At 38.1% G+C, this 26,163-nt stretch overlaps 1 protein-coding gene across 1 annotated transcript in view; it reads left to right on the top strand.

The window, feature by feature from the left end:
- Positions 1-316: 316 nt before the first annotated feature.
- The window catches only part of MDFIC2 (MyoD family inhibitor domain containing 2), a 108,199-nt gene continuing 82,352 nt past the window's right edge, over positions 317-26,163 (top strand). The window contains exons 1-2 of the mRNA XM_045992088.1: positions 317-390; positions 971-1,058. Of these exons, the coding sequence (XP_045848044.1) occupies positions 971-1,058 (88 nt within the window). The 5' untranslated portion in view covers positions 317-390. The remainder of the gene's footprint in view (positions 391-970; positions 1,059-26,163) is intronic.

The following is a 26,163-nucleotide window of genomic DNA, read 5'->3' as shown; positions in this document are numbered from 1 at the left end:
ACCCCCTAAGTGATGAATGGTGGGTATGGAAGTTCAGGGACTAGAGAAAGAGTCAATTTGAAAAGAGTTCATTATTTGCGCCCTATCTTGCAAAGTGTCATTTTAAATAGGTGCTAGCCTGGAAAAGGTTTTTATTGTTTTGAACCACAGGCTTTATAATACCTTTAAAAAAAAAAAAAAAAAAAAAAAACCTCTCAGCCGCAAGTTAGATCTTCTGGCAGCAAGACAAATCTAGCACCACCCAGGGAGGGAGCATATTTGCTTCTCTGCTCACTTCTGGCAGGGTGGAGGAATGCTGGACATCCAGAAACAACAAGGAAGGCTGCCCAGAGCATCTCCAGGCTGCTCCCCCGTCCCGCGCCTTGGGCCTCCTCCTTTGGGAACACGCAGGTAAGTTACACTGAGGTGCTAATTCAAGTGGAGCGTCCCAGCTCACCGCAAGCAAGCCATTCAAGTCCAGTGCAAATGCACTGAAGGGGCATTACTGGTCTCAGCACCTTCAGGGAGCTCCCCTTGGCCTGACAGATCATAAGGTTCTCACTGGATCCAGTAAATTGCTGAAAAGGTCCTTTTGAGTTTTATTATTGGTTGTATCTTTGTATATCACTTTGCAGCGTGCTTTTTTATAGACTATAAAAAAGACATTAAAACAGCAACTGATTTTTTTTTTTTTTTTACAAATCTGTGACAGTTGTTAATCTGTTATTCTTTCGTATGTGGAAATTATTAGATCTTATAGCCATCTTTACTGCTGGAAAATGAACCATCATATAAAGTTTAGTTCTCACTGTTAATGTTTTAAAATACTACAAATGGATAAAATGTAAGACTTAACATTAGACAGCGAGCTGAAAAAATACAGAGATAAAATTTTCCTATAATATTGCAGTAGTCTCTAAATATAAAGCTCAATGTTATAAATTCGGGTTCTTAATGAATTTTTTATATCACAAATTCTGTTTCCACTTAGATGTCAGAAACTGAGCTGGAAAAGATAAAAGTAAGAACAGCTGAGCATTTCGAAAATGATAAAAATAACATTTCTTGGCTAAAGGAAGGTAAGTCCTCTTGATGTTGATTTTCTATCAATGTGAAAAAATTGTGCTTTTGTTTACTAGAGGTAGTGTGGGACAGAAGGAGGAAAATGTCCCAGAAGTTCAAATAATGTTAGTACTTTGGGTTTTCTTTGTTTCTTCCCTTTTTTTTTTTTTTTTTGGCCTAAGTGGTAGTTTGAGTGTCTTTAGTATTGAAATGCTTTCTGTATTCCCTATGCTGCAGTAAACACTGATTATTTTGTTGATGAGAGAATATACATTTTCAAACTAGATACATATAATCTGTGAGTTTCTTATGCTGGAGAATGCTCTCCTTTACAGCCAAAAAGACTAAATAATTTGAGGAGAAGTATTTTTTAAATAATAATCACAGAAAGAAATGCATGCTGTAGGAAGTAATGTCTACAAATAGAATCACCATTCACTGCAATTAGAGAAGCCACCATCCCAGGGGAGAATGCTGTCCGCCACGGGCCTAGCATGGGTAGGATGGTTGCTTGAAATACACACACAAATCGATATGTTCTCCTAAGATGAGTACAAATTTGTCCACTTTTGAAAATATGAAGAAACTCGTGATTGTTTACTAGAAGGTATGGTTTTAGAATCTTTTCTATTTATGACTATCTTTAATGTCTCTTAAAGGAAACTGAATTAACATTTTATCTCTATAGATATGGGCCTTGTAGACCTAACGGCCTTGCATGAATCTATCCAATTGTAAAAAGATTCTTAAGTAAGTGCCATTCCTCAAGAGTGTTTTATAAGGTCATGGGAGACTTGAATGTTTATGTCAAGGAAGCTCTAGGATACCCAAACAATAATAATGACATCAACCACACTGACAATGTGTATCCAGGATTATGCTGAGTCATCGTACCAACCGAGGAAGCAGTAGCTCTTCCTAATTTTCAGATGAGGGAAGAGAATTTCAGAGAGTTCAAGAACAGTTGCCTCAGATCACACAATCAGCAAGCGACAGAGTTGGGATTTGATCCCAGAAAGTGGGGACTCCATAGTATATGAATTTTACCACCACCTTGCGCAGTGTTTCAAAGGAAAGACACTTAAGTTACTCATCAGGGCATAGCAGAGCTCAGATGTTTTTTTTCCTACAGTGTTTAAATCAACACCTTCACCTTCACACCCTCACATCTGCTCTTATTCTTAATCCCAATCCCATTCAGAAAGTGTTGACTTCCTAAAAAAAGATCCCCCCACCCCCCCACCCCTCACTGGATGACCCAGTGATGGAAATTAATGGCTGGAGCTCATCTCTCCTGCAGACTCTGTCTCTGAATAAGGGCTAGTACAGACTCAGAACTATTCCAAAAAGCCATGGGGCAAGAAAATTATCTAACTTCTTTTTGCTAAATATTTTTAAATAGGATGTTTTAAAATACGATGGGGAAATAAAAAAAATTAAATTTGAGTCCGAGATCCTCTTGGTTTTTCTTGTGAACCCCACACCCATGAAGACACAGGTGTTCTTCGCTACTACTTAGAGTGAAGTTTATATTATTTATTTTTGCTTTCGTTGCCCCAGGCTATACCTGTCTCATATAGAAGTAACGGTAAAATTGATAGAACAGTCAATTGTGTCCTGAAGAATTTTTTTTTTTTAATTGCATCCATTAAGTAAGATTTAGGCATTGAATTCTTGTAATCTATAAAATCTAATTTCCCAGGTGACCTGTTTTATCCCATTTGGACACTTCATTTAAGCTACACTCAAATTATGTTTACTATATTTCATAAAAGGAAATTGAGCCAGATGCCAGATGACAACATCTTAATTGGGAATTATCAGGATGAGTTAGTTTTCGAACATAAATGTCTTTTTTTTTTTTAATGTTAAGAAAAAGTATATGTCCTGGCTTTTTTTTTTTTTTTTTTAAGGCAAACTGGTGCAGTAGGAACAGAGCATTTAAAGCAGGCAGGTGTGGTTTTTAAATCTCAGCTCAGCTAGTTATTAGTTTGTGTGACTGTGGCAGTTTATCGAACCTCCCGAGCCTCAGATTCCTTACTTAGCCAGGGACCATGATACGTACTTGGTGAGATGATGGGCATAAGAGTTCATTATTACTGTGGGGTTTCTTTCCTTTTTTAAAGCATGATTCAAAATCATGTAACTATGTTTTTTGAGATCTTGATTCACACTTGGAACAATCTGCAAGAGTATCAGCACTGTATGTTTTCATAGTATTGCACATAAATTCCTTCATTTAGTCCCTACAATAATTGGTGGTGCTGCAGTATTGTCCCCATTTTACAGATTAAAAGACTGGAGTTCAGAGAAACTTTGGATTTGTTCAAACTTGCAGAATAGATATGTGGCAGCCTGAATCTTTCTTTCTTTTCTTTCTTTCTTTTCTTTCTTTCTTTCTTTCTTTCTTTCTTTCTTTCTTTCTTTCTTTTTTTCTAAGATTTATTTATTTGAAAGAGAATGAGAGAGTACATGAGCAGGGAGGAGGAGCAGACAAAGAGGAAGAAGCAGACTCCCTGCAGAGTAGGAAGCCAGATGCAGGACTCGATCCCAGGACCTAGTCCAAGGCAGATGCTTAACCGACTGAGCCACCCAGGCACCCGTGGCAACCTGAATCTTGAAACCCGTGCTAAACTCCGTCCTTGGCCTTCATCCACTTTGTCACAGTGACTCCTGCAGTAGTTATCAATCCATATTTTAAATCTATCAACCCCTCACTTTCAAAGAATGAAATCTGATGTTTTAAAGTTGTTCAAAAAAATTTTTTTTCACGAATGACCAAAGTACTTGCTTCTCACATCACTGTGTCCCTTGCCTTCCCCTGCAACTCCCGCTGACCGCTCCCTGATGTTACAATGTAGGGAATCCTAGCAATGCCTAATTTGGGTTGGGGCAAGCCTGCCCTGGGGTCACCTACAGAAAACAATGACCTGAGTGTCTGGCCTCAAGAGTGAGCATGTGACCCACAGGAGTTACACAGTCATTGCCAACCTAAGAACGGACAGTCCTTCTAAGTTCTCAACTTCAAACATTAATTTAGTTCATCCTATATGATTCACATTTTTTTTTAAAGATTTTATTTATTTATTTGACAGACAGAGATCACAAGTAGGCAGAGAGGCAGGCAGAGAGAGAGAGGGAAGCAGGCTCCCTGCTCATCAGAGAGCCCGATATGGGGCTTGATCCCACGACCCTGGGACCATGACCTGAGCCAAAGGCAGAGGCTTTAAGCCACCCAGATGCCCTGTGATTCACATTTCTTATTCATGGCATTACTGGAGACAAGGCATAAGCATGGTAGAGAACCATTAAAAAAAAAAAAAAAGTGGGGGTTATCTACTTATCTTATTGTCTTGCTTTTGCCTGAAAGGCGAAGAGGCTCTTATTTACCTTCCACTTGCTTTCGGATGGGGATGGATCTCATGTGCCTGAAGGCCTCAGCCATGGGGTCAAAGAGCTGGCGAAAGCCACACCCAGAGCTGCTATCCACAATTAGAGTAAAAAGGTTTTGAGAAACAGGCTGGCAGGCCTGAAAATGCACTCACTGTAAAATTAACTGTATCTTATTTGATTTCCTATCAAACCATCAGGCAGTCTTGTGTACCACTCTTCGTCATCTGGCCTTTAAATGCCAGACTTTCCAAATCTGAGATTTATCAGATTCCCGGGCCCCCACTTAAAGAATCTGGGAAATATAGGAAGCCCAGGAAAACATGCTGAAGAGCAAGACGGGTGATTCTGAAGTAAGGTGTGCACAGAACTTACGTGGAGACACTCGGTTTTAAGACCATCAGAGAAGCACAACATAATTTTGAAATATGTACGAGGCATGATGAACCATGATACACAAGTGTGGACCAAAATCGGTGAGAAATGAGGTCTTAAAGGAGCTCAGGGCCTATTTGCACAGGTGGGGAGGAGGAGATAGACTCCTGGGAGCAGGGGCTTCAGGGCTGGAAGACGTGTGCTTTGGTGCAAGGGAAATGGTCCTGTTGGTTAGTCCTCTGTGTACGGATTAACACAAACTGTGGGGAATGGACAGACTGAGTTCTCAATACAGGCTAAGTCGCTGGACGCCAGTTCTGGGTTGTCACGACAGGCTTCAGGGCAGGGACGAATATACTGAAGGGGGATTTGGGGATATAATCTGTCACTGCTGTGCAGAGCAGGAAGGCACAGGCAGAGGCAAGGTTAAAGCAGGAGGGATGGTGATGGCTAAGACAGCAATGTACTCATTCAGTAGCCCGGAAGTGAGAAAAACAACCTGGATAAAAGTCATAACAAGGAGAGGAAGAAAATAGGCCCAAATGTGAAAAACTTTATGAAGGAAAAATTGATAGAACATAGAAATTGGGGGGAAAATTACAGGTGGAATAAGATGGCATGTAATACCCCATTAGGCCAGGGAGCATTCTGGGTAAGCATTTTAGTGCTTGTACCTTACACCATTTGATACGGAAGAGAAACATCAAAATGAAGGGATGGAAGCCTTTAAATTGTTGCCATTTGCAGTTTAAAATCATAGCATCACCAGTGTTTGAATGGCACACAATTTTTTACAGCGTCTCCAGATTTTTCAGGAGAAGATAGAAATCTGGATTTCTATGTGGAATCTCCAGATTTCCCAAGATGAAGTGAAAATAACAACAACAACAATAATAAAGCACCAGGCAGGACGAGTGAAGGCAGGTTCTGTGAGTCTGTTGTAGTCCGGAGGCTACCAGTTTGGAACTTCTGTCCCAAGAGCTTGTATGTCTAAACGAAATTTATTATAATTTCCTAAAAGGCACATTCCCGTAAAAATTGCTGCATTGGCACAGATCTATATAAATAAACACACAGATTTATAGGGATGAACAAAAACAAGTGTGTGACCTAAAAAAGGTAAAATTAAGAACCTTGAAATAAAACTTTGTCCTTCGAAAGAATAGCTGTCTGTTATTGTTTTAGTGGAACACTCTTTTTACGGCTGTAATAGAGGGAAGAACAAAATCAACCCAAGTTGCTCTCAGCGCAACGAGGCACAGTTTCCTTCACTCCATCCAACAGTTGTTAAATTGGGAGAAGCTCCAATGAGAGAATACACACTTCAGAATCAGGTGTGATCAAATGTACAAGCTTTGCTCTCCTCTTCCATAAATGCCAGGAAGAGAAGAGCATGAAAATAAGAATTCTGTAGTTATTTTGAATTAAGTATCACTCCTTTCCTAGAGATAGTTACATGGTGACTATGCTCGTTGGTGATTTCAAAATCATTACTAAATACATTTTAAAGTAAACTTCCCTCAACTTATTTAGCATTGAAGTAGAGGGGTTAGGTCACCAATGACTTGGCAACTTGATAGCACTGGTTATCATTTAATCAGAATTCGTGAATATTAGAGGTTAGTAATCCAAGATACTGAAAACAGCCTAGAGGTCCCAAAAGCCATGTTCCCTAAATTCCCTTTTCAATAAAAATGCTAAAACCTCAAATCCATAATCCAAGAATCCCACCTCACTCCTGATCAATGTTTGTTTGCAAATGAGACAGCAAACAAGTGAGATTCATATTTATTGACATTCACGCATTCACTGCCCTTCCCTTGATTCAAAGTGAAGATAGTTTACTTCATTTGCTCAAAAAAATAATTTCAGATCATGGGCATTAAAACAGTTCCAAAATGCATATTTTATTCAACTCAGTAACCATTTGATGAAGCTCTTCTTGAACTCACAGACAGTATGTGAAGCAAAGAAATAAAGATGCCAAAGACAGAAGAAGTCACAGTCTCCCCCACCCCCCCGCCCCGGGAGTTCATATATTTAGTTGCTTTACTATAATGACTGATGTTAACTGACGCTAATTCTTTCTCTCGGATAATTCGCATTTCTTTTTTTTTTTTTAAAGATTTTTTTTTTTTTAATTTATGTGACATAGAAAGATCACAAGTAGGCAGAGAGGCAGGCAGAGAGAGAGAGAGAAGCAGGCTCCCTGCCGAGCAGAGAGCCTGATGCAGGACTCGATCCCAGGACCCTGAGATCATGACCTGAGCCGAAGGCAGTGGCTTAACCCACTGAGCCACCCAGGCGCCCAGATAATTCGCATTTCTAAAGGGACTTGGATCTACCTTAAAAATTAAGACGCGCAGATATCCATTTTCAATGTTAACCACCACAAATAACGTATCTTGAAATGCCTTGTACTATGTATACCCACAAAATGGAATCATTAGGTCTTATTCCTGTACTCTTCATTAGCTTGTAAAAATGTGTTCCCTAATAACCAAAACACAGATAAGTAAAAAGTAACAGACAACTTTAATGTTGTTTTGTTTTTAAACACAGTTGAAAGGGAAAATCAGATGTGAAATCATGTCCTTGCAAGTCGTATAAATAAGAAAGCAAGTACAAGAACGTGATTAATTTTACAAGGGCAACTATTCGGAAGTTTTGAAGCAAGATGATGTGATAGAGATTGGCATGGGAATTTTTCTTTATAACCAGAAGAAGTTCTGAGGGAGAAATATTTCAGTCAAGACCTAAAAGACCAGAGGGAACCAGTGATGCCAAATCCGGAAAAAGCATTCCAGTAGGGACAAGAGTCTGTCTAAATAGTATGGCTCAGCATGGCTGGAGGGAAGGAAAGGACAGAGGGAGGGAAGGAGGCAAAGGAAGGTGCTTCAGTGGGAAATAATGTAGGACCTTGTTGGCCACAGTCAGGAATTTGGATATTATTTCTCCTAATTGGAATTAGAAACCATGTTGATTCCAAGCTGGGGAACATACAGTCACTTATATTGTATGAAGCCAAGAGTGTAGGCAGAAATAAATTAGAAGACATTGCAGTTGACCAAGCATAAGATGATAACTGGGATAGGATAAAACTTTGAGGGTGAAAGTGGGAGAACAGGGGTTGGGATCTACTTGAGAGACAGGGCCAACTGAACTCAGCGGTGCGTGCGTTTGTGTGGGGCAATACAAAGAGAGGAGTCAAGGCTGACTTCTGGTTTGAGACACTGCATGACAATAATGCTGAATGGAGAAGAATGAGAGAAAAACTGGCTGAAAGCAAAAGAATCGGAAGATCTGGGTGGGTCAGATTAAGTGTGAAATGTCTATGAGGCAACCCCAAGAAGACTATCAACTGAGCAAGAGGACATATGAGATCAGTTGTTCACTCTGACTAAGGCTGATAGGGGAAGTCTGCTACAGATTTTGCTTAGACCTAAGAATGAAAAGGCATTTGTGGCTGGGGAGAGTGAAATAAATGAAATAAAATAGCAGGTAAAGGACTAAGGCAGGAAAAAACACGTCATGTTCTTGGTGAATTAAGTGAATGGAAACAAAAGTGTCTGGAACATCTTGACCCAAAGGAAGGTTGGCATTAAATGAGTCTGGAGAGTTTGCTCAGGAACAGAGCTTCAAACCTTTCATAGACCTTGGTCAGCATTTTGGATTCCAATGCAATCATTACCCTGGAAATGCCTGCAAAAGATATATTTTATATTGTAGTAAAAATATCCCACTACATTTTATTCTCAAAAGAATGTAAGGTAAGAGACTAACAAAGGACAACACAACTACTTCCAAAATATAATAATTTCAAAATAATTACAAAAAAGCTATAATAGTTTTTATTAGTCAGGGTTCTCCAGGGAAACATAGCAAATAGAATGGATGGCTGGATAGATGGATAGATGATAGATAGATAGATAGATAGATAGATTTATTATGACGAGGGAATGGCTCACACAATTATGGAGGCTGAGAAGTCTTATGTTCAATTGTCTACAAACTGGAGGCTCAGGAAAGCTGACCTTTCCTGTATATAGTGCTCAACCAAGTCCCAGTTTCTGTATACAGCCAACCTTTCCTGAGTATAGTGCTCAACCAAGTCTCAATTTCTGTATATAGCCAACCTTTCCTGAGTATTGTGCTCAACCGAGTCCCAATTTCTGTATATAGCCAACCTTTCCTGAGTATAGTGCTCAACCAAGTCCCAATTTCTGTGAGCCAATAATGCAAATCCTGTTCCAAGTAACAAGTTCCAAGAAACAGGAGTGCAAGGGTCCAAGAGCACAAGAGATGGATATTCTAGCTCAAATGAAGAGAGCAAATTTGCCTTTCTTCTGGCATTTCATCTAACAGGTTGGATGATGCCTACCCACCCTGGTTAAAGCTTATTTAAAAAAAAAAAAAATCAGACTACAAATTCAAATGTTAATCTATTCCTGAAACATCCTCATGGGCACTCCCAAAATAATATTTTTACCAGCTTCCTGGGTATCCCTTAGCCTAGCCAACTGACACAAAATTATTCACCACATAGTTCTTGAGGAAAAAGTAACAGACAGTGACTCTAGCTAAACTAATAAAATGAGGAACTTACTGGAAGGCTTGGAGGTAGTTTATAGTCTAGAGGGAAAATCCAGGTCCAGAATGGGTAGAAACCAATCTAGCTCTCGTGATCCAGATAGCAAAACTGAACAACATACTTGGGTCACCACTTCTAGAACAAATTGGCTCTACATCCTCTTCCGTCCTCTTACCAAGGAGGAAAGCTCAATAGCTTTGGCCCCGAGTCCCCCTTGTGGTTAGGCAAGGCAGGGAACTCTGACTGCAAATTCCACAAGACTGCACCTAAAGGGATGGAGATGCTTCTTCAAAGGGAATTCAGCACCAGAATAGAGGGAGAACAAATGCTATGTGGCCCCCAAATGATGTTTACTCCACGAGCCAGTACGCATGATCTGACTTCCAGTGCTCTTCTCCATAAGGGAGCATATTTTCGTAAGAACCTGACGTGTACTATTGATGGAGCGCTGAACATTTCAGGAAGGAGAGTACTTACTTTAAATGTATTGGCCTTCTACTGAAGTTCAAGGGTCAGAATCATTTTGATTCTCTGATAACCTTATTTTATGTTTAGAAAGTTTAGTAAAAGATGAGATATTCTGTGTTCTCATAGGTCAACAAATTAAATTCCAGTGGCATGTCCTACAGCTGACGTTTGAAATTTCTCTCCAACTAAGCCTATAAAGCAGTAAGCTCATTTCTTATAAAATGATGATGTTGATCCCAATGGAATGGAAGGCCTACAAGATGCCGTGTCAGCCTTGAGACTATGACCAGATGAATTAATCAGAGCAAAGTCCCTATAAGTTGTTAAACAGCAGATTTAAGGACTCTCTTCAACCATGATAGGGCAGTACATCAAGTCCAGAATGATCTTAGCTCACCATTATTAATTGCAATTTTATGAACTAGGAGTGAAGCAATCTGTACAGACTGGAAGCCATCTCCCCTGTCTTAGCAGGAAGAAGAAAATTGTAGATAACTCAAAACTTCAAGAGATTTACTCCTTTCAGTTGAGATGTTCAATAGACACATTCGTTTTCTATACGTCACAACAGCTGTTGACGTGGTCCACTTAATCAACATTAGCAGAAAGAGCAATCTTCGAGTGAGAGAAAAAAGTCCCTTATGTTCTATGCCTCAGGAATAAGGACATTCCATTTCTTGTAAATTCTACAAAGAGATACTTTATTTTTATATGATTATGGCCCATTTCTTTCAGCTTAGGAACAGCATTTAGAGGGAATATACTCTCTAATAAAACGCACCTACACTAGGTGTTCACCAGACCATTAGTAAAAAAAGAAATGTGAATACGGCAAATGAAGACATCACTCTACAGCCATAAATCACTTCAACCATTTTAGCCATTATTTAAGCCTGTCGAAAAGTAAATGTGCAGCAAAGACGAAAAGCAAGGGCAATGACAGTAGTTTTGCCAGTGTCTAACTTCAAGAAAAAATAGAGAGGACAACTCATAGAGGCGTAGTATTAAATAAGACATCAGGAAATTCTTCTCTTGAGCTGAATTTCCACACCAATAGGGATTTGGAAAGAAATAATTACATTGGAGAAGGTAAGAAAGGTGCTTTGTGTTGTCCAATCTCAAGCAACAGACAACAGGAAAGGAAAAGCCTGCATTTTAGCTCTCTTCACTTACCAACTTTATTTTCTTTTTAATATTTAGAATAGTCGACATGACAGATAGGAAAACAAATTTTGGGGGGAGCTACCAAAAGGTAGTTGCTAATACTAAACATCTTGAATATAAATTGCAAAAACACATACAAAGTACATATAAATAACCTTTTCCGGAGGAAAAGAATATCAAAAATTATATTCTGGCCATGGTTAATAAAAAGGAAAAAAACACCACTCTATGCATATGTCTTAAAACTAATTTCTTACAATACATGAGAAATCAGATTGATAAGAGAAGCCATTCATACCATAAAACTAGTACAATACAATACGAAATTAAGTAAACCAAAAACAACAAATGTTTTGATCTCCTGCAAGGCACAGACTTAAACAAATAAAATACTATGCCTCCCATGCCCAAGGACCTTATAATTCAGTTGGGGAAAACAAAGCATCAACAGTACATCCTGTTTACCATATGATTCAGACAGGAATGAGCTTGTAAGTGAGCTGTATTTGAATCATAGTGGAATGCACGCAAACCATTTGGATGGAATCTTTCAGTACCAAGTCTCTCACGTACCAAACCATATGGGTCTACCCAATTCCTTAGGTAGATACAGATTTCTCTTAGGATTTTAACAGTGCTTTTGGTTTGTCTCATATTTAATGGATTTAGCAGATTTGAATTAAAACAATTATACTAAGGAGTCATTTGAAAACAGTCAAATGCATCTAAAAATATTAACGTAGATTCCTTACATAGTCTATTAAAAGAACAGACCTTTTGTGTAAAGATCCTCTAATGTATTACCAGCCCTTTTCCTTTCGAAGAGAGAGAGAGAACAACCGATAGTCTCTTATTTAAAATAAGGAAAAACTGTAACATAAAGAGATAGAGATATTAAAGAGATAGTAAGGGAATTCATGTTTCCAAGGGAAGTTTTTAACGGAATAACTTATTCCATGAAGAGGGAAAATTACACTAAGGACTTTTTAAAAAATTAAAGTAACAACACAACCGAGAGGCTTAGTGTATTTTATAGGTCATAAATATATTGAGTGTCCAAATTCTAAATTCTTATAGGTGAACATCTACTTATTAAAAGACAGGCACTCTCTAGTCTTGGTCTTTCAGGCTAAATGATTAAGTGTAAGATCTGTAACATAACTCGCTAATAGAAGAATGTGCTCAGCCTCAGTTTTAACTTAAGGAAATTAGTCTCATCTTGCATTCCCCTGGAACCAACTAACAGAAAGAACCCGTTCTCATCATTGAGAGATCAATAACGTTCCACAGGAACCAAATTTACATTTTGTTTACTTACTTATTTTTAATTTTAATTTTTTTCTAAACTTAAATTTAAGAACACTGAACAGAAAAAAGTTACATATTTTAAAAATGATATGTGTACCATATAAAATTATGTATAATAAATAACTATATATAATATACATAACTATACATTATATATATATAAAACAATGTTCCTTGAATAAAATACTTTATTCCGTTCTTTTCTCTGCCCTTTCAACAATACATTTGTTGACTGTCATCTATTTGTCAGACAACACAGTGTTTCTAGGAGAATCAAACATATTTAAACCTCAAGGTGCCTACAATCAGTGTATGTGTGATTGTAGGGGAAGGTGGTCGTTAAGGCAAGTTCACCATAAGTCAAAAGATTTAAATAAGGCAGAAATGTTTAAGTATTAGATTGTTAATTGCTCAAGAGCAAGAGTATTTCCAGCTGGTTTGCCTCTGTATTTGAGTATCTGGATAGCCCCTAAAACACAGCGGCTGCTAAAAAAAAAAAAAAAAAAAATGATATGAATAAATGAATGAATATACGAATAAATTTCAAAAATCCTAAGAGATTCAGGGGTAGGAAAAAGTACACCTAGAATTCTGAAAAAGTGGGAGTTGAGCCGAGCTATATAAATCATTTGTAGGGTTTTAATAGGCATTAGCATTACAGACTTGATGAATACGATGATCTAAAGTAGAGACAGGAAAGTCCAGGGCGTTCAGAGAACAGTAGTTATATTGGGCTGGGTGAAGGGTATGTATGGGAGAGCAGGAAATAAACCTTGGCTGTATTTAAAAAGGCTGTGAATCCCAGGCTGAAGAGCATAAACCAAATATCCTAAGACAGAGAGAAATGATCAGATATATTGGAGGTTGATGTCGGGAGAGCGGGCAGGACCTAAGGGTAACAGAATCAACTCTCTGCTCTAGAAAACATTTGTGATTTGAGGATCTTTATGAAGATGGATTGGAACAAATTGAGGGGAAGAGTGGAAACAGAGGGACTAGTTAGAAGCTTGTTGTGTCCACAAATGAGGAAGAATGACTTCTGAATTGGGACACTGGTTTCCAGGGCAAAGGAAACAAAGGTACTAGCATCCAAGAAAGGGCTGGCCCCCATGCCTTGACCATAAACTGGATATTAAGGGGTAGGAGAAAGAAGGAGTTATCAGATATTACAGAAAGCCTCTGGATTGAAACCGGAATTTCGTGTGTGTGTGTGTGTGTGTGTGTGTGTTTATGTAAATAATCTATGTTTATTTCAGAAAACTTAGAAGATGTGAATAGCCAAAATCATTCCAAATCCCAACATCAAGAGATAGCCACTTTCCATCTTTCTTCTATATTTATGAGTCAATGTTTGTATGTGTGTTTGTATGGACACATATAAAATTAGCAATTAGTAATAACTTAGTAATTTTAATAAAATCTGATTATGCACTATATTTAATACCATGTTTTTCTTACTTGTAAATGAATATGCATTCCTTTCCAGATGAATATAGATGTATAGCATCACTTTGATGATGATACACATAGTACTCCACTAGCAAAGTAATAAGATATATACAACCAATTTCCATTTTTGGATATTCAGGTTTTTTCAATTTTGTGCTTTTAAATTTCACACTACAACATCTACTAGAAGTTCCTTATGAGTGAACCAAGGACAAGCATCTTACACAGTCCTCACACCTTACCTCTGCCTTACAGGTGACAGTTTTTCCAATGTTTTGTACATCAATTTGCTTACATGACAGCCATGTGCAGAAGGCCTTACCATGCTTTTTTTCTATAGATGAAGAACATTAAGTCAGAGATGTATAGATAATCGGTCTTCAGTCTTATGGGTAATGAATACCAAGACTAGGTCTCATTCCAGGTGTTCTGATTCCAAATCCGGTGCTTTCCCATTAGGGACTCTGCTCTGAAATACACTTGAAGGTAGATAACCAAGAACCCCTCACTGGCCCTCATTTTGACAACTGAAATTGAAGGAGCTGGGGAAAGTCTGGAGAAGTCATGCAGATGATGCATATTTAAAACTATTATTCATTTACCTAGTTTCTCTCAACAACTATCTTCAGCTGGTCATGGTGACTCGAATAGGAAGGAGGACTTAATTATGACATCAGGCAAAAATTCAGAAGTCAACTTATCTACAGATTGCAGTGATTAAATAGTTCAGGATGAATTACAAGTCTGTAATATACTGCACTCATATTTAAGAGATAGCAGCTGGAGTCCAGCTCCTATAATTTCCAGTCACTTAAGACACAAGCGAGTTATAAGGATTAATCATTTTAATATCGTCCTGTTAAAGTTGGCTAACAAAAAAACATGGACCATGGAGGGAGGAAGTAGATATCTTTTTTTGTTGTTGTTGATCTTTGTGAAATGAGCACTTGAAAATAAAACATATCACACCAAAGCATGGGGTGGGGGAGAACTCTAATGACAGAATCAACTATGATCAGATTATGAAACAGCAACATATTTTTGCATGGCCAATAAACAGATAAAAAATCTGCAAACTAAAGGGTATTTAGATGTCAAATTTAACTTTCATTTTCAAATATCCCTATCTGGTCATACCATCTCTTCAGCAAGAAAATTACATTACACACAGCCCTGTTTCTCATATTCAGCAAGTAGATCCCCACCGTCAACCCTAGACATGACCTTGATTTTCCTTGTTATATTTAAAATGTTAAAAAATTTGTCCCCTTAAATCTTTAAATAGTCGGATTAAGCAAAGACTAAAAGACACCACTCTGTAAAAGCTTTAAGCCAGAAACAAATATACTTCAGATAGTCATTCTGGGTACTGCATCCATTGTATTTTTCAATTATGAATTAATCTCAGTTATACATCAGTAATCAGAAGCCTGTGAGTTTACAATAATAATATGTTTTAGCTAAAATTATAAAGCTTCGAGTTCAGAAAAGCTAGGTAGTCAAATGATACTTTACAAATTACCTGAATGTTTAACATCTACCTCACAGAAGGAAAACAGCAGTAGCAAAGTGCATAAGGAAGGATTTTAAGCCCTCACTTTACATAAGGAGAAAACAAAGTCAAATACTTTTCCAGTATCCAAGAAGAAATGTAACAAAGCTCAAGGAATTGTGATTACCCAAAGACGCTTATTGTTCCTCAAGGTACCCAGACATATGTAATAATAAGCATCTGTATTTCTGTCCAACTGAAGCTATAGACATTACATGAATTTGGCATGACCAAGCAGAGAAACTAAATGAATAACTTGGGAGTTAAACAAAGGTGCAGTCTAATGACTGCCCTTTAATGGCTCCAATATCTGAACTGTTAATTTCCACCAAGACATTCAGTCTTTTTGTGGTTTGTAGCATTTACCTTACAACCTCTATCTCAACTTTCCCTAGCATATTTAAGTAAACAGGTAGGCTCTCTGGTTCTTTCACTTTGTTTTCATAAGGACTCATTTTACAGTAACTAATGATCCAGAGCCAGGCAAAAGAATTTGTACAGTTATTAAAATTGTCTAATGTTAAATTCAATAAGAGAAGTGTGCTTCAATATAAGTTTGGTTTGTTCTTTTTTTTTTAAAGATGTATTTATTTTAGAGAGACACAGAGAAAAGAGAGTGAGCCCCGGTAGGGGGAGGAGTGGAGGGAGAGATTCTTCAAGCAGACTCCACACTGAGCACAGAGCCTGATGTGGGGCTCAGTCTCACCACCCTGAGATCATGACCTGAGCCAAAATCAAGAGTCAGACGTTCAACCTCAACCAACTAAGCCACCCAGGCAACCCTTGTTCTCTTTTTTAAAGTAAGCAGGGCTCAGAGAAAATTAGGTTTACATCATTTCTGAAGAAATGTCTGATAAGACATGATCAACAAACATTGGTAAAGCAAAGATACACTGGGGGTCATTGACCAGAGCCTGGCAACACACGAAACCAGAGTGGCAGAACATGGTACTAAACAGCATGTGACAGTAGCTACGCTACAGGTGATAAGAAAATGCTAAATGGCAATAACACACAGGGGCCATAATTGAATTTCCTTTGAAAAAGACCATCCTGGGGTGCCTGGGTGGCTCAGTGGGTTGAGCCTCTGCCTTCGGCTCAGGTCGTGATCTCAGGGTCCTGGGATCGAGCCCCACATTCAGCTCCCTGCTCAGCAGGGAACCTGCTTCCCTCTCTCTCTCTCTCTCTGCCTCTCTGCCTACTTGTGATCTTTCTCTGTCAAATAAATAAATAAAATCTTTAAATAAATGAATAAATAAATAAATAAATAAAAAGACCATCCTGGGAGCGACGTGGATTGGAAAGGAGGTAAAGCTGATGGGTGGACGGCAGGTAGGAGAAGGGCTTATGGCAGTCAAAGTAAGAATTAAAAGAATGACAATGTAAATGGGAAGAGAAACTGGAGAACACAATGAGTATTAGAACTGTCAGGACTTCCTGGTAAATTGGTGCTGGGGACGACGAAGGAGACAGAGACCTCAAGGATAGCACCCAGGTTGTTGGGGAAACAATCAAGCTCTTTGCTCAGCTGGAAAAACAGGAACTGTGTACATGTCACTGGCATGAATTGAATAACTTATTAATTTTTTAAATTTACCTTTAGAAAAAATCTAAATGACTTTATCTGGGGAAGTATGTTAACTAACGTCAAAGTATTAGCAGTGATAGGTCGAGGAATTGGGGCTGAGTATTTTTCAGACTTTGATGAACTAAAACGAGGTCTATCATATTTTCTAGTAGGTTCTGGAAGCAGTAGTTGCTAGGGAGAAATTGTCATGTGTAGTTTGCTTCCATCTCTTAGGGAGACAATCAGCTGACCATTTAGAAAAGGAAAAGCAGCATAGGGTTTAAATTAAATTTCTCCACATCTCACGTGTTAAACTACAACTCATTTATGGGTTTATGGGAAAAGGAAATCTAAGGTTTGTAAGAGATGCAAACAACTCCTTCATTTTATCTTTGCCTTACTAAAAGTGAGGAAAATGTTTTGATAAACGTGGCTTTCTCCCTTTCTCCATCAGTAAAATGCTTCTGCTTCGGATGAACTGTCAGATGTAAAATAGTTTTAGAATTCTGCTGGTGTCCTCAACAAGCTGCCCCCCAGCTTAGACGCTCACTTAAATGGTATATAAAGAGGCTGTGAGGACAATAAGACACAGTGTGGGTGTCATCTGCATCATTCTGGTAAAGATCTTTATTTTGTTTCATTTCATTTGGGAGAAGGTAGATGGCTAGTTGCTTTATTTTGTTTTGTTTTATTTTGGTTTTGTTCTTTGGCCACTAAATTCTCCTCCAGATGCTGTCAAATTTCATGTGATGCCTGAAAGTGCGTAAGCCATCTTGTCACCATAAGTTTTGTTACCAGACAGATAACAGAACTATACACCTTGCCCTCCAAAAAAATGGAGAAAAAATCTGTTACAAGAGATGTTGGGACATGGATTTGATCATCACTGAACCGCCCTACTTATGAACTGACACACGAGAAATACATTACCTTATTTTTAAAGCCAGCTTGAGTTAGAATTTTCTGTTATTTCCAGGTGAAGGCTACTTTCCTGAATGGGCAAAAATGAATGAAAAGTACCAAGCACCCGATAATAACCACTATTATTATTACTAATTTTTTTTTCTTACGGCTTACTTTTTAGGTCTCCTCCTCCTTTTACCTGACCCTTTTGAAACCACCAGGGAATGTGTGGTTTCTTATTCTTTTCTCTGTTTCCCTACTTAGCCACACCGTGTCTGGCAACTGTACGTGGTCATAAATATTGCCAAATTGGAATGAAATGGAATCTAAGCATTCTCGCGTTGTATGATAAGATTTCATTAGCAAAAGGAGAATATGTCTTTTAAAGAATAGCATGAGATTAATCAATGTATTTTTCGTTCTTAAGAATGATATATTTTTCATTTTAAAGAAAAATATAAAGTCCCATGAACTGGTTGTAAATGATGGGGCAGGATTATTTTGAACAACTGACATTTCTAGAGCCCTGAGAAAAAGAAACAGAGATGAAAGTACTTGAAACATGACAATGTCTTTGCAAAACCAAGCAGCACCCTTAATAAAAATTGATAAATATTAAAAATTCATTCAACTCTTGCCCAAAGTACCATCCTTGACCTTACATTCATATTGTTGAGTGACAACTTGGGCTGTGTGTATGCTTCCTCCTTCTTCAGATAACTTTGCTCTTTCTCTGGCTCCAAAAGCTTCTTTAGGTCTCAGTGAATAACACAAAAATAAATGCAGTAACGAACTAGAACTTGGTCAGCTCATTTACAATTAGCAAACATAACCAGGCTCATAAGAAAGTCTTTTTTCTTTCTTTTTAGTAAGGTTCAGATACTCATTCATCTTTTTTTTTTTCCCCTTAACACTATCTGGGTAAATATTAATGTCATTAAAAAAAAAATCCTGTTACTTCAAGTGAAGTGTTCTGCCGAATGGGCACATGGGAAGGAAAGGAACAGACCTATTCTGTATACAGTCTTACGTAGGGACAAAAACCAAGCTAACACCATCTTATCTCCCTCTAGCACCTAACTAAAGCAGAATTATTTTGATTTCACTGATCTCTAACTAAGATTTAGAATTCCCTTCAATCATAAATATAGGCGATATCACAATACTGGTATTGGCAACAACTGTGATTTTGTGAAGACCAGAAATCATGGGTGTTTTCATATCACACTATAATTGTCACTGATGTCTCAAAATACTATTTCTTCTTTTTTATTTTAATTCCAGTAGAGTTAACATACAATGTTGTACTAGTATCAATACTGTTTACTCTTATCTGTTATTCGTATTCAATTTCTAGGTCTTATTTAACATATTGATAAATATGCACATAGATTGCTCTACCAAAAAATTTCAAATATTTTGCTAACTGTATGTAATTGGTTTTCTATGTATTTTATTTCATGCATTTAAAGCATTATTCTAAGAAGGGGTCCATAGGCTTCATCAGGCTTCCATGGTGCAAAAAATTTGTTAAGGACACCTGCACTAAAGGAGAGCAAACAAGCAGAACTCTTCCCAGAATCTGAAAAGCAGGGGCGGGGAGCTGGGTTGGGGTAACACTAAACTTTTGCCTCTTCCATTATATAATATGCTACTGATTTCCTGTCAAACAACACAAATCAAAGGCCTGAGATTACATGACCAACACAGTCTTCCGTCTTCAGAGATAATCACTTCAATTTTTAGTAATTGATGATACATAGGTTTCTCTTATTAAAAACTTATAAGTCATAAATATACCAACCTCATTTTGAAAAAGTTGCTTATGTAGGAAATATAACAATGAGGGTAATTCAGCCATTTAAGGAAAAATCTGAGAGGCACCTGGGTGGCTCAGTAGGTTAAGCATCATGGACTCTTGACTTTGGCTCAGGTCATCATCTCAGGGTTGTAAGATCAGGCTCTGTGGAGCCTACTTAAGATTCTCTCTCTCCGGGGCGCCTGGGTGGCTCAGTGGATTAGGCCGCTGCCTTCGGCTCGGGTCATGATCTCGGGGTCCTGGGATCGAGCCCCGCGTCGGGCTCTCTGCTCCGCCGGGAGCCTGCTTCCTCCTCTCTCTCTGCCTACTTGTGGTCTCTCTCTCTGTCAAATAAATAGATAAAATCTTTAAAAAAAAAAAAAAAAAAAAAAAGATTCTCTCTCTCCCTCTCCCTCTGCCATCCTCCCCCTAAAATAAATCTGAACAAAACTGCTATTTTTTTTATAATTTTTTTACAATTCCATTGTGTAATCATGTAAAGGAAGGGAATCCTTCCTTTTATCAACAAATGGTAGATAGATAAATAGATAGATAATAGATAGCCAGGTAAGGCCTATATCTATATGGCTATATATCATCAAATATATAGTTTTAAGCATCTGTGTATCCTTAAAGAGAATATTTCATAGATGTCATATCAGAAATGAATTTTATTTTTTGTCAAGTTATTAGGTGGCATATAAGGGCTATTGCTCAAAAAAAGAAAAATTGATCCGAATACAAGACACTCCTACATAAAAAACACATTAAAATGTATAACAGATACAAAGTACTCCTACATAATAAAATTTACAAAACAAGTTTATAAACTTTCTTCTCACAATGTCTCTCAAACTAAAGGAGACAGACATACACATAGCTTGAATCCCGTCTTTGCAATTACTTCCAGATTCACTTAATAGTGATTAACAGTAATTGAGTTCACTATGTATCAGACACAGAGGCTGAAAACAGCTCTCAAGGGGAACAAGTCAGGCATAATAACAACACTTAGAGGCCCCAGTCGAGTTAAGCAGATATTACATATTACAAATAATTGATTAAATACAATTGATATCGGTATTATAAGAGAAAATCACTGGGTATATATTCTCACTTAATTCTTACAACAACTTTGTGAGATAGGTACTACTATCTTCATTTTGTAAAAAGAAGCTTGGATTTAGAGAAATGGGGTAATTTGTCCCATGTCCTAAGGGGGCCACAGAGCTGCCAATATAACAGGGAGATTAATACACATAAAATTAGTCATACAGTAATAGCTTAGTACTTAATAATATTAATTATAATTACATTTATAATTAATAATATTAATGTTTACCTTCTTGAGGAAAGAGATCACTTATTCATCTTGAAACCATCATGTCTCATATTTAATAGATAGAACTCAACAAAGGAATGACTCATAATTAAAAATAAACCATTGGACAAATTTAAGTAAGAGACAGAGAATGAGAAAATAGAACGTATTATACCCCTACATTTTGCCAGGAAGTCAATGACAAGATCTGCAGATGCAAACTACACATCTTGGAACGAAGTTAGGTTCATCTTTAGTTAAAAAAAAAAAAAAAAAGCACCATCTGGTTTATAATGGAAGTGATGTTTATAACGGAAGAGGCCATGCATGCGTGGAGGCTGGGGGTTTAGGAAATCTCTGAACTTCCCTCTCAATTGTTTTATAAGCCTAAAACTACTCTCAAAATTGCTTTTAAATTTAAAAAGTAATAAACAAACAGACAAAGGAAATTTATGTTGCTCATTTGATGAGCAAGTATTCTATGGGTAATAAATACTTTTGCATCTTGAACTCTTTGGTCCTAATCTACTGTCAGTGAGTCCTAGAATGCTATGTTGAAGAGGCTTCTGAGTGGGACAAGGGGAGCAACACTGTCTTGAGCACCAGAGGGAAGAATGTCAGCACATTTGCCAAAGAATTGCCCTTTTGGTCCACCGATGCCCCTCGCCCTGTGCTAAGAGTAGTGTCCCTTCTCAGGAGAATCTCCGAGTATACTGGCAGATAAGGGCAAAGAAACAGAAAAAGCATTATATACTGTGACATGTACCAGAACACAGCCAGTTCAAGATTGTGGGCCAGTCCAGGGAAGGGAGATAAGAGTTCTGCATGGAAAAATTAGTAACTTGATTTATCAGTCCTAACAAAAATAATAGTGCACACATATAATATGTTTACAATTTGTCTGCCATTCTCCTAAGCACATACACGTTTGAATTCATTGAATTCTCTCAAAAACCACATGAGATGGCTATTAGAATTTCCCCCATTTTACAAATGAGGCAACTGAGCTCTAGAAAAATAGAAGCAATTGACCCAAGATCAATATGTGGTAAGTGGGAAAGTCAGGTGCCGACCCCTTGTGGTCCAGAACCCTAGTTGTTAACCATTAAAATAGGTGAAAAATACTTTTTTTTCTTCTTTTTTTTTTTTTTTTTTGCACAGGGTATGTCTCCTACAGAGATAGGTAAGACTACTTCAAGAATATTATTTTCCTTGGTAAGAAACAAGTAGCTTAGAACTATAGTGATTAAAGTTTAACCCACGTTCACCCTGTCAGTAAAACTTCAAAAATGTGGATGAGCTATACCAATTGCATGTGTTCCTGTTGCTCGCCACTCTTCAAAGACTGCTTGTTTTGCTTTTGTTTTCATTTCCAGGTTAACATAAATAAAGAGTCAAATACAAAATTTGATAGTTTACAATTTGGAATTGAATTAACCTCCCTAGAAAATTTAGGGCAAAATTACAGAAAAAAAAAAATCACAGGAATGAACAAGTACAAATATCTTGGCCTTGTCACTTTTCCTGCTCATTAATGTTCATTATGTCTGTCTAACGAGATAAAAACTATAAATGAAACACAACATGGAACCCTTGCTTTCATGGACCTTTAACTAGAACAAGGTGACAGTTTTAAGAGTTGTACTCATGAAAACCAGTCTAACTGGGCTTTAAAATCAAGTTCTATTCAGGACGTTAAAAAGCCATTAGCCAGTATTTCTGCCACCCAAAGACTATGTAAAGGCCATCTGTTCAAGGGGGGCTTACTAGTATTCAGGGATCAGAAACAGAGCTAAGATTAATAATCTTGTAAGATTATGAACAGCACATATATTAACTACTTGATTTTTGACATTTTACACATTCTTTTAAAAATACATTATTTATTCACCACCCAGATTTAACAGATGTTAACATTTGACCATATTTTCCTCAGATCCTTCTTTTTTCTTCTTCTTCTTCTTTTCTCTTTCTTTTTAAGAAATAAGCATCTCATACTCTTTATTCTGTCTTACTCTGTATGAAATCAGGACTCTAACTAACAACCCCCTTAAAATTCAGACATCCAAACCCTGACCCTTATCATGATAATAGCTACAAAGAACCTGACCCAAACATCAATCCCTTTAATCTGTGCAAGGCCCCCAGAGGGAAGGGGGTGACCCAATTACGTCCCTTATATAGATTAGGTAACAGGAACAAAGCGAGGCTGAAACTAGTCCTCAAAGTCCTTCTTCTTTGCATATGTCTATAGTACCCAGGAAGAATAATGGTATCCATCAGTCTCAATAGTAACTCTTCAGACTCAGCTACTGCCAAATCCAGGTCCCATTTACTCCGCTATTATTGAGCATTTACTATCTGCCAGGCACAGTGCGTTAAAAACACAGACCAACCAAAAAGCAATCACTCAGAGTACTGCATCATTTTGCAAGGTTTCTACAAATCTGGTCCAGTGTCTTCCTTCTAATAAAGCTGGGATTCACACGCATCTCCTGCCACAGGACTGCTTGTGTTCCTGACCACCTAGTGCTGGTATCAGTGTCAAGATAAATAGATCCAATTATTTGATTATTAGTCACCCCAAAACCACTGCTGGAGAGAATCCTACTGAGGTTTCTAAGCACTAGCTCCCAAATCCTTGATGATTGGGATATTCAACTGCTTCTTTTGTCTCCTGCTCCATTTGTCTTGTTACCAGAGTTAGTCTTGGTGACAGGCATATCTTGGATGCCAAAAGGTTATAAGACTTCTCTTTTATTTCCCCATTTCCTGTTTTGTACTGGTGAGAAAATTTTGGCAATTTGTTCACTCTACAAATACTTACTTAACATCACATTTTTCCAGCCACTGTTCTAGGTTCTATGGAAAGAATAAAAAACAGTCGTATGTTTAGAGAATAGTAGGCAATCAACAAACAAGTATACAGAATGCCTGGTGCTGAGAAGTGTTAAGGAGTAGAAGCAGGTAGGTTACAAATTGGGTAGTCAAGGAAGGCTTCTCTGATTAGCTCACACACTAGCAGAGACCAGAATGAAATGAGGCAAGAGTCATGTTTATACCCACAGGGAGAGAATTTCTAGCACGAGGAATAGCCAAGAGCAATATCCCTGAGTCAGGAGACTGCTTGCCATGTTCAAGGCCAAAGATGAAGGATGAGCCAGATTGAGCGGTAAGAGGGAAGGCCAGAGAGGTTCAGAGGCTGTGTGAGAGATGATTTTAGATTTTAGTCAAGGAGGAATGAGGGATCATTAGCATGTGTGAGTAGCATGATCTGATTCATAAAATTTAGGTGGTAGGAATGATATAGGTGTCCATTTGGGAATTTGGTCGGAGAACACAGCAGATTCTAAGTGGATCGACATATCTTCCTGAGTTGTGTGTCTGGCCAGAAGGGCTTCAATGTCAAGCCAGGACTGGCCATGTGGGTTCACAGGATGTTCAAGCCAGTGGAGGAGCCTCCTACTCTGCAATCGCCCAAAGAGATTTTTAGGCCTGAAGATTTCACGAGACCCGCCCAAGATCAGCTGAACCAGAATTTCTACAGCTGGAGCTAAAGAATTTGTATTTCAGACAAGGTGCCCTGGTGACTTACGAGTGTAAAAATGTTGGACAACTGTGAAGTCAAGGAAAGCTTAGCAGATAAGAGAATTACGGAGCTGAGTTTCAAATACAAGAAAGAGCCCAGCTTTGGGGGAGAAGCAGGAAGTAATGATGAGGAGGATCCCTCAAGAGGAGGAACCGTCATGGATAAACACTTCAAGACATAAAATATCATGTGATAGTTAGATTCCTGCATTCAATTTGACACCACTGGGGTGACCCTTTTTTTTTTTTTTAGCTTTTACCCTGTGCCAGACAGATATGTTGTCTCATTTTATCACCCCAATCGGCACAAAAGGGGTTCTAAGGCAAGGGAGGGTCAGTGAAACTAAGTCGGCTATCCAAGACTATTTGGCTACTAAGTGGTAAAGGCAGATTTGAAGTAAATGTGGTTTAACTCTGAAGCATGGGATCTTAATTATTAGATTGAGAAGAGTCAAATAATGAAATCTGAGAGATAAGAGAACAGATCAGGAGGTCCGGAATGGCTACCTGTAAGCCACGACACTAATTTGCTACTTGTGTCATTTCATTTGTCTTCGTGACAGCCCTTTGACTTGGGGTGTTCTGCTGTGCTTTATGAAAGAGGGATATGAGGCATAAGGTAATGTGAGTTACTTTGCCAAGGCCCACATTTATCAACTGGTAGAGATAAAGATGTCAACCTAAATCCCTGTGATTCCAAAATTTGTGTTCTCATTACGTTCCTCATATTTATTATCCACACATGCTCAAGTGTACATGGAAAACATATGACAAAACCAAGCGTATTTTTCTTCATTTTCCATACATGTGACATATAAAAGCATTTAGGGGCGCCTGGATGGCTCAGTGGGTTAAGCCTCTGCCTTCAGCTCAGGTCATGATCCCCAGGGTCCTGGGATCGAGCCCCGCGTTGGGCTCTCTGCTCAACGCGGAGCCTGCTTCCTCCTCTCTCTCTGCCTGCCTCTCTGCCTACTTGTGATCTCTCTCGCTCTCTGTCAAATAAATAAGTAAAATATTTTTTAAAAAAGCATTTAAATCTATTAAAACAATAGTGCTGACAACACCAGACACTGGCAACAGCACAGAGCAAGTAGAATTCTCATATGCTGTTGAGGAGTGTACATTTCGGAAAACTGCTTAATGGTATCCACCCAACTCTTAAACAAAACAAAACCCCATTGTACAACCAGCAATTCTAATTCCCAAGTTTATACCCAACAGAAATGAATGTTATGCCCTTTGCACAAAAACATGTGCAAGAACGTTCAAAGAAGCTTTATTCAAAATGGCCACTCACTGGGAACAGCCTTAATGTCTCCTAACAATAAAGGACATAAATAAATTGTGGGATAGTCCTGCAATGAAAATACTGCACAGCAATAAAAAGAACAAACTACTGGTACCTGTAAAGACATGGGTGAATCTTACTGATACGATACTCAGCAAATGAAGTGAAAGATAAAAGAATACACATTATATGGTCCCATTCATATGAAGAAGAGGCAAACATCATCTAGAGTGATAGAAGTCAGAACAGTACTGTCGCTCCTCTTGGGGTAAAGGTGCTGACTGGGAGTGGGGAGTTGTGAGGGTGACGGGAGCTGTCTAAGGTGCTGAAGGTGTTCCACATTTTGAAGGGTAGTGGTTA

Source organism: Meles meles, chromosome 20, assembly GCF_922984935.1.
Source record: "Meles meles chromosome 20, mMelMel3.1 paternal haplotype, whole genome shotgun sequence".
Lineage (NCBI taxonomy): Eukaryota > Metazoa > Chordata > Mammalia > Carnivora > Mustelidae > Meles > Meles meles.
This window is presented reverse-complemented; position numbering and strand designations above follow the sequence as displayed.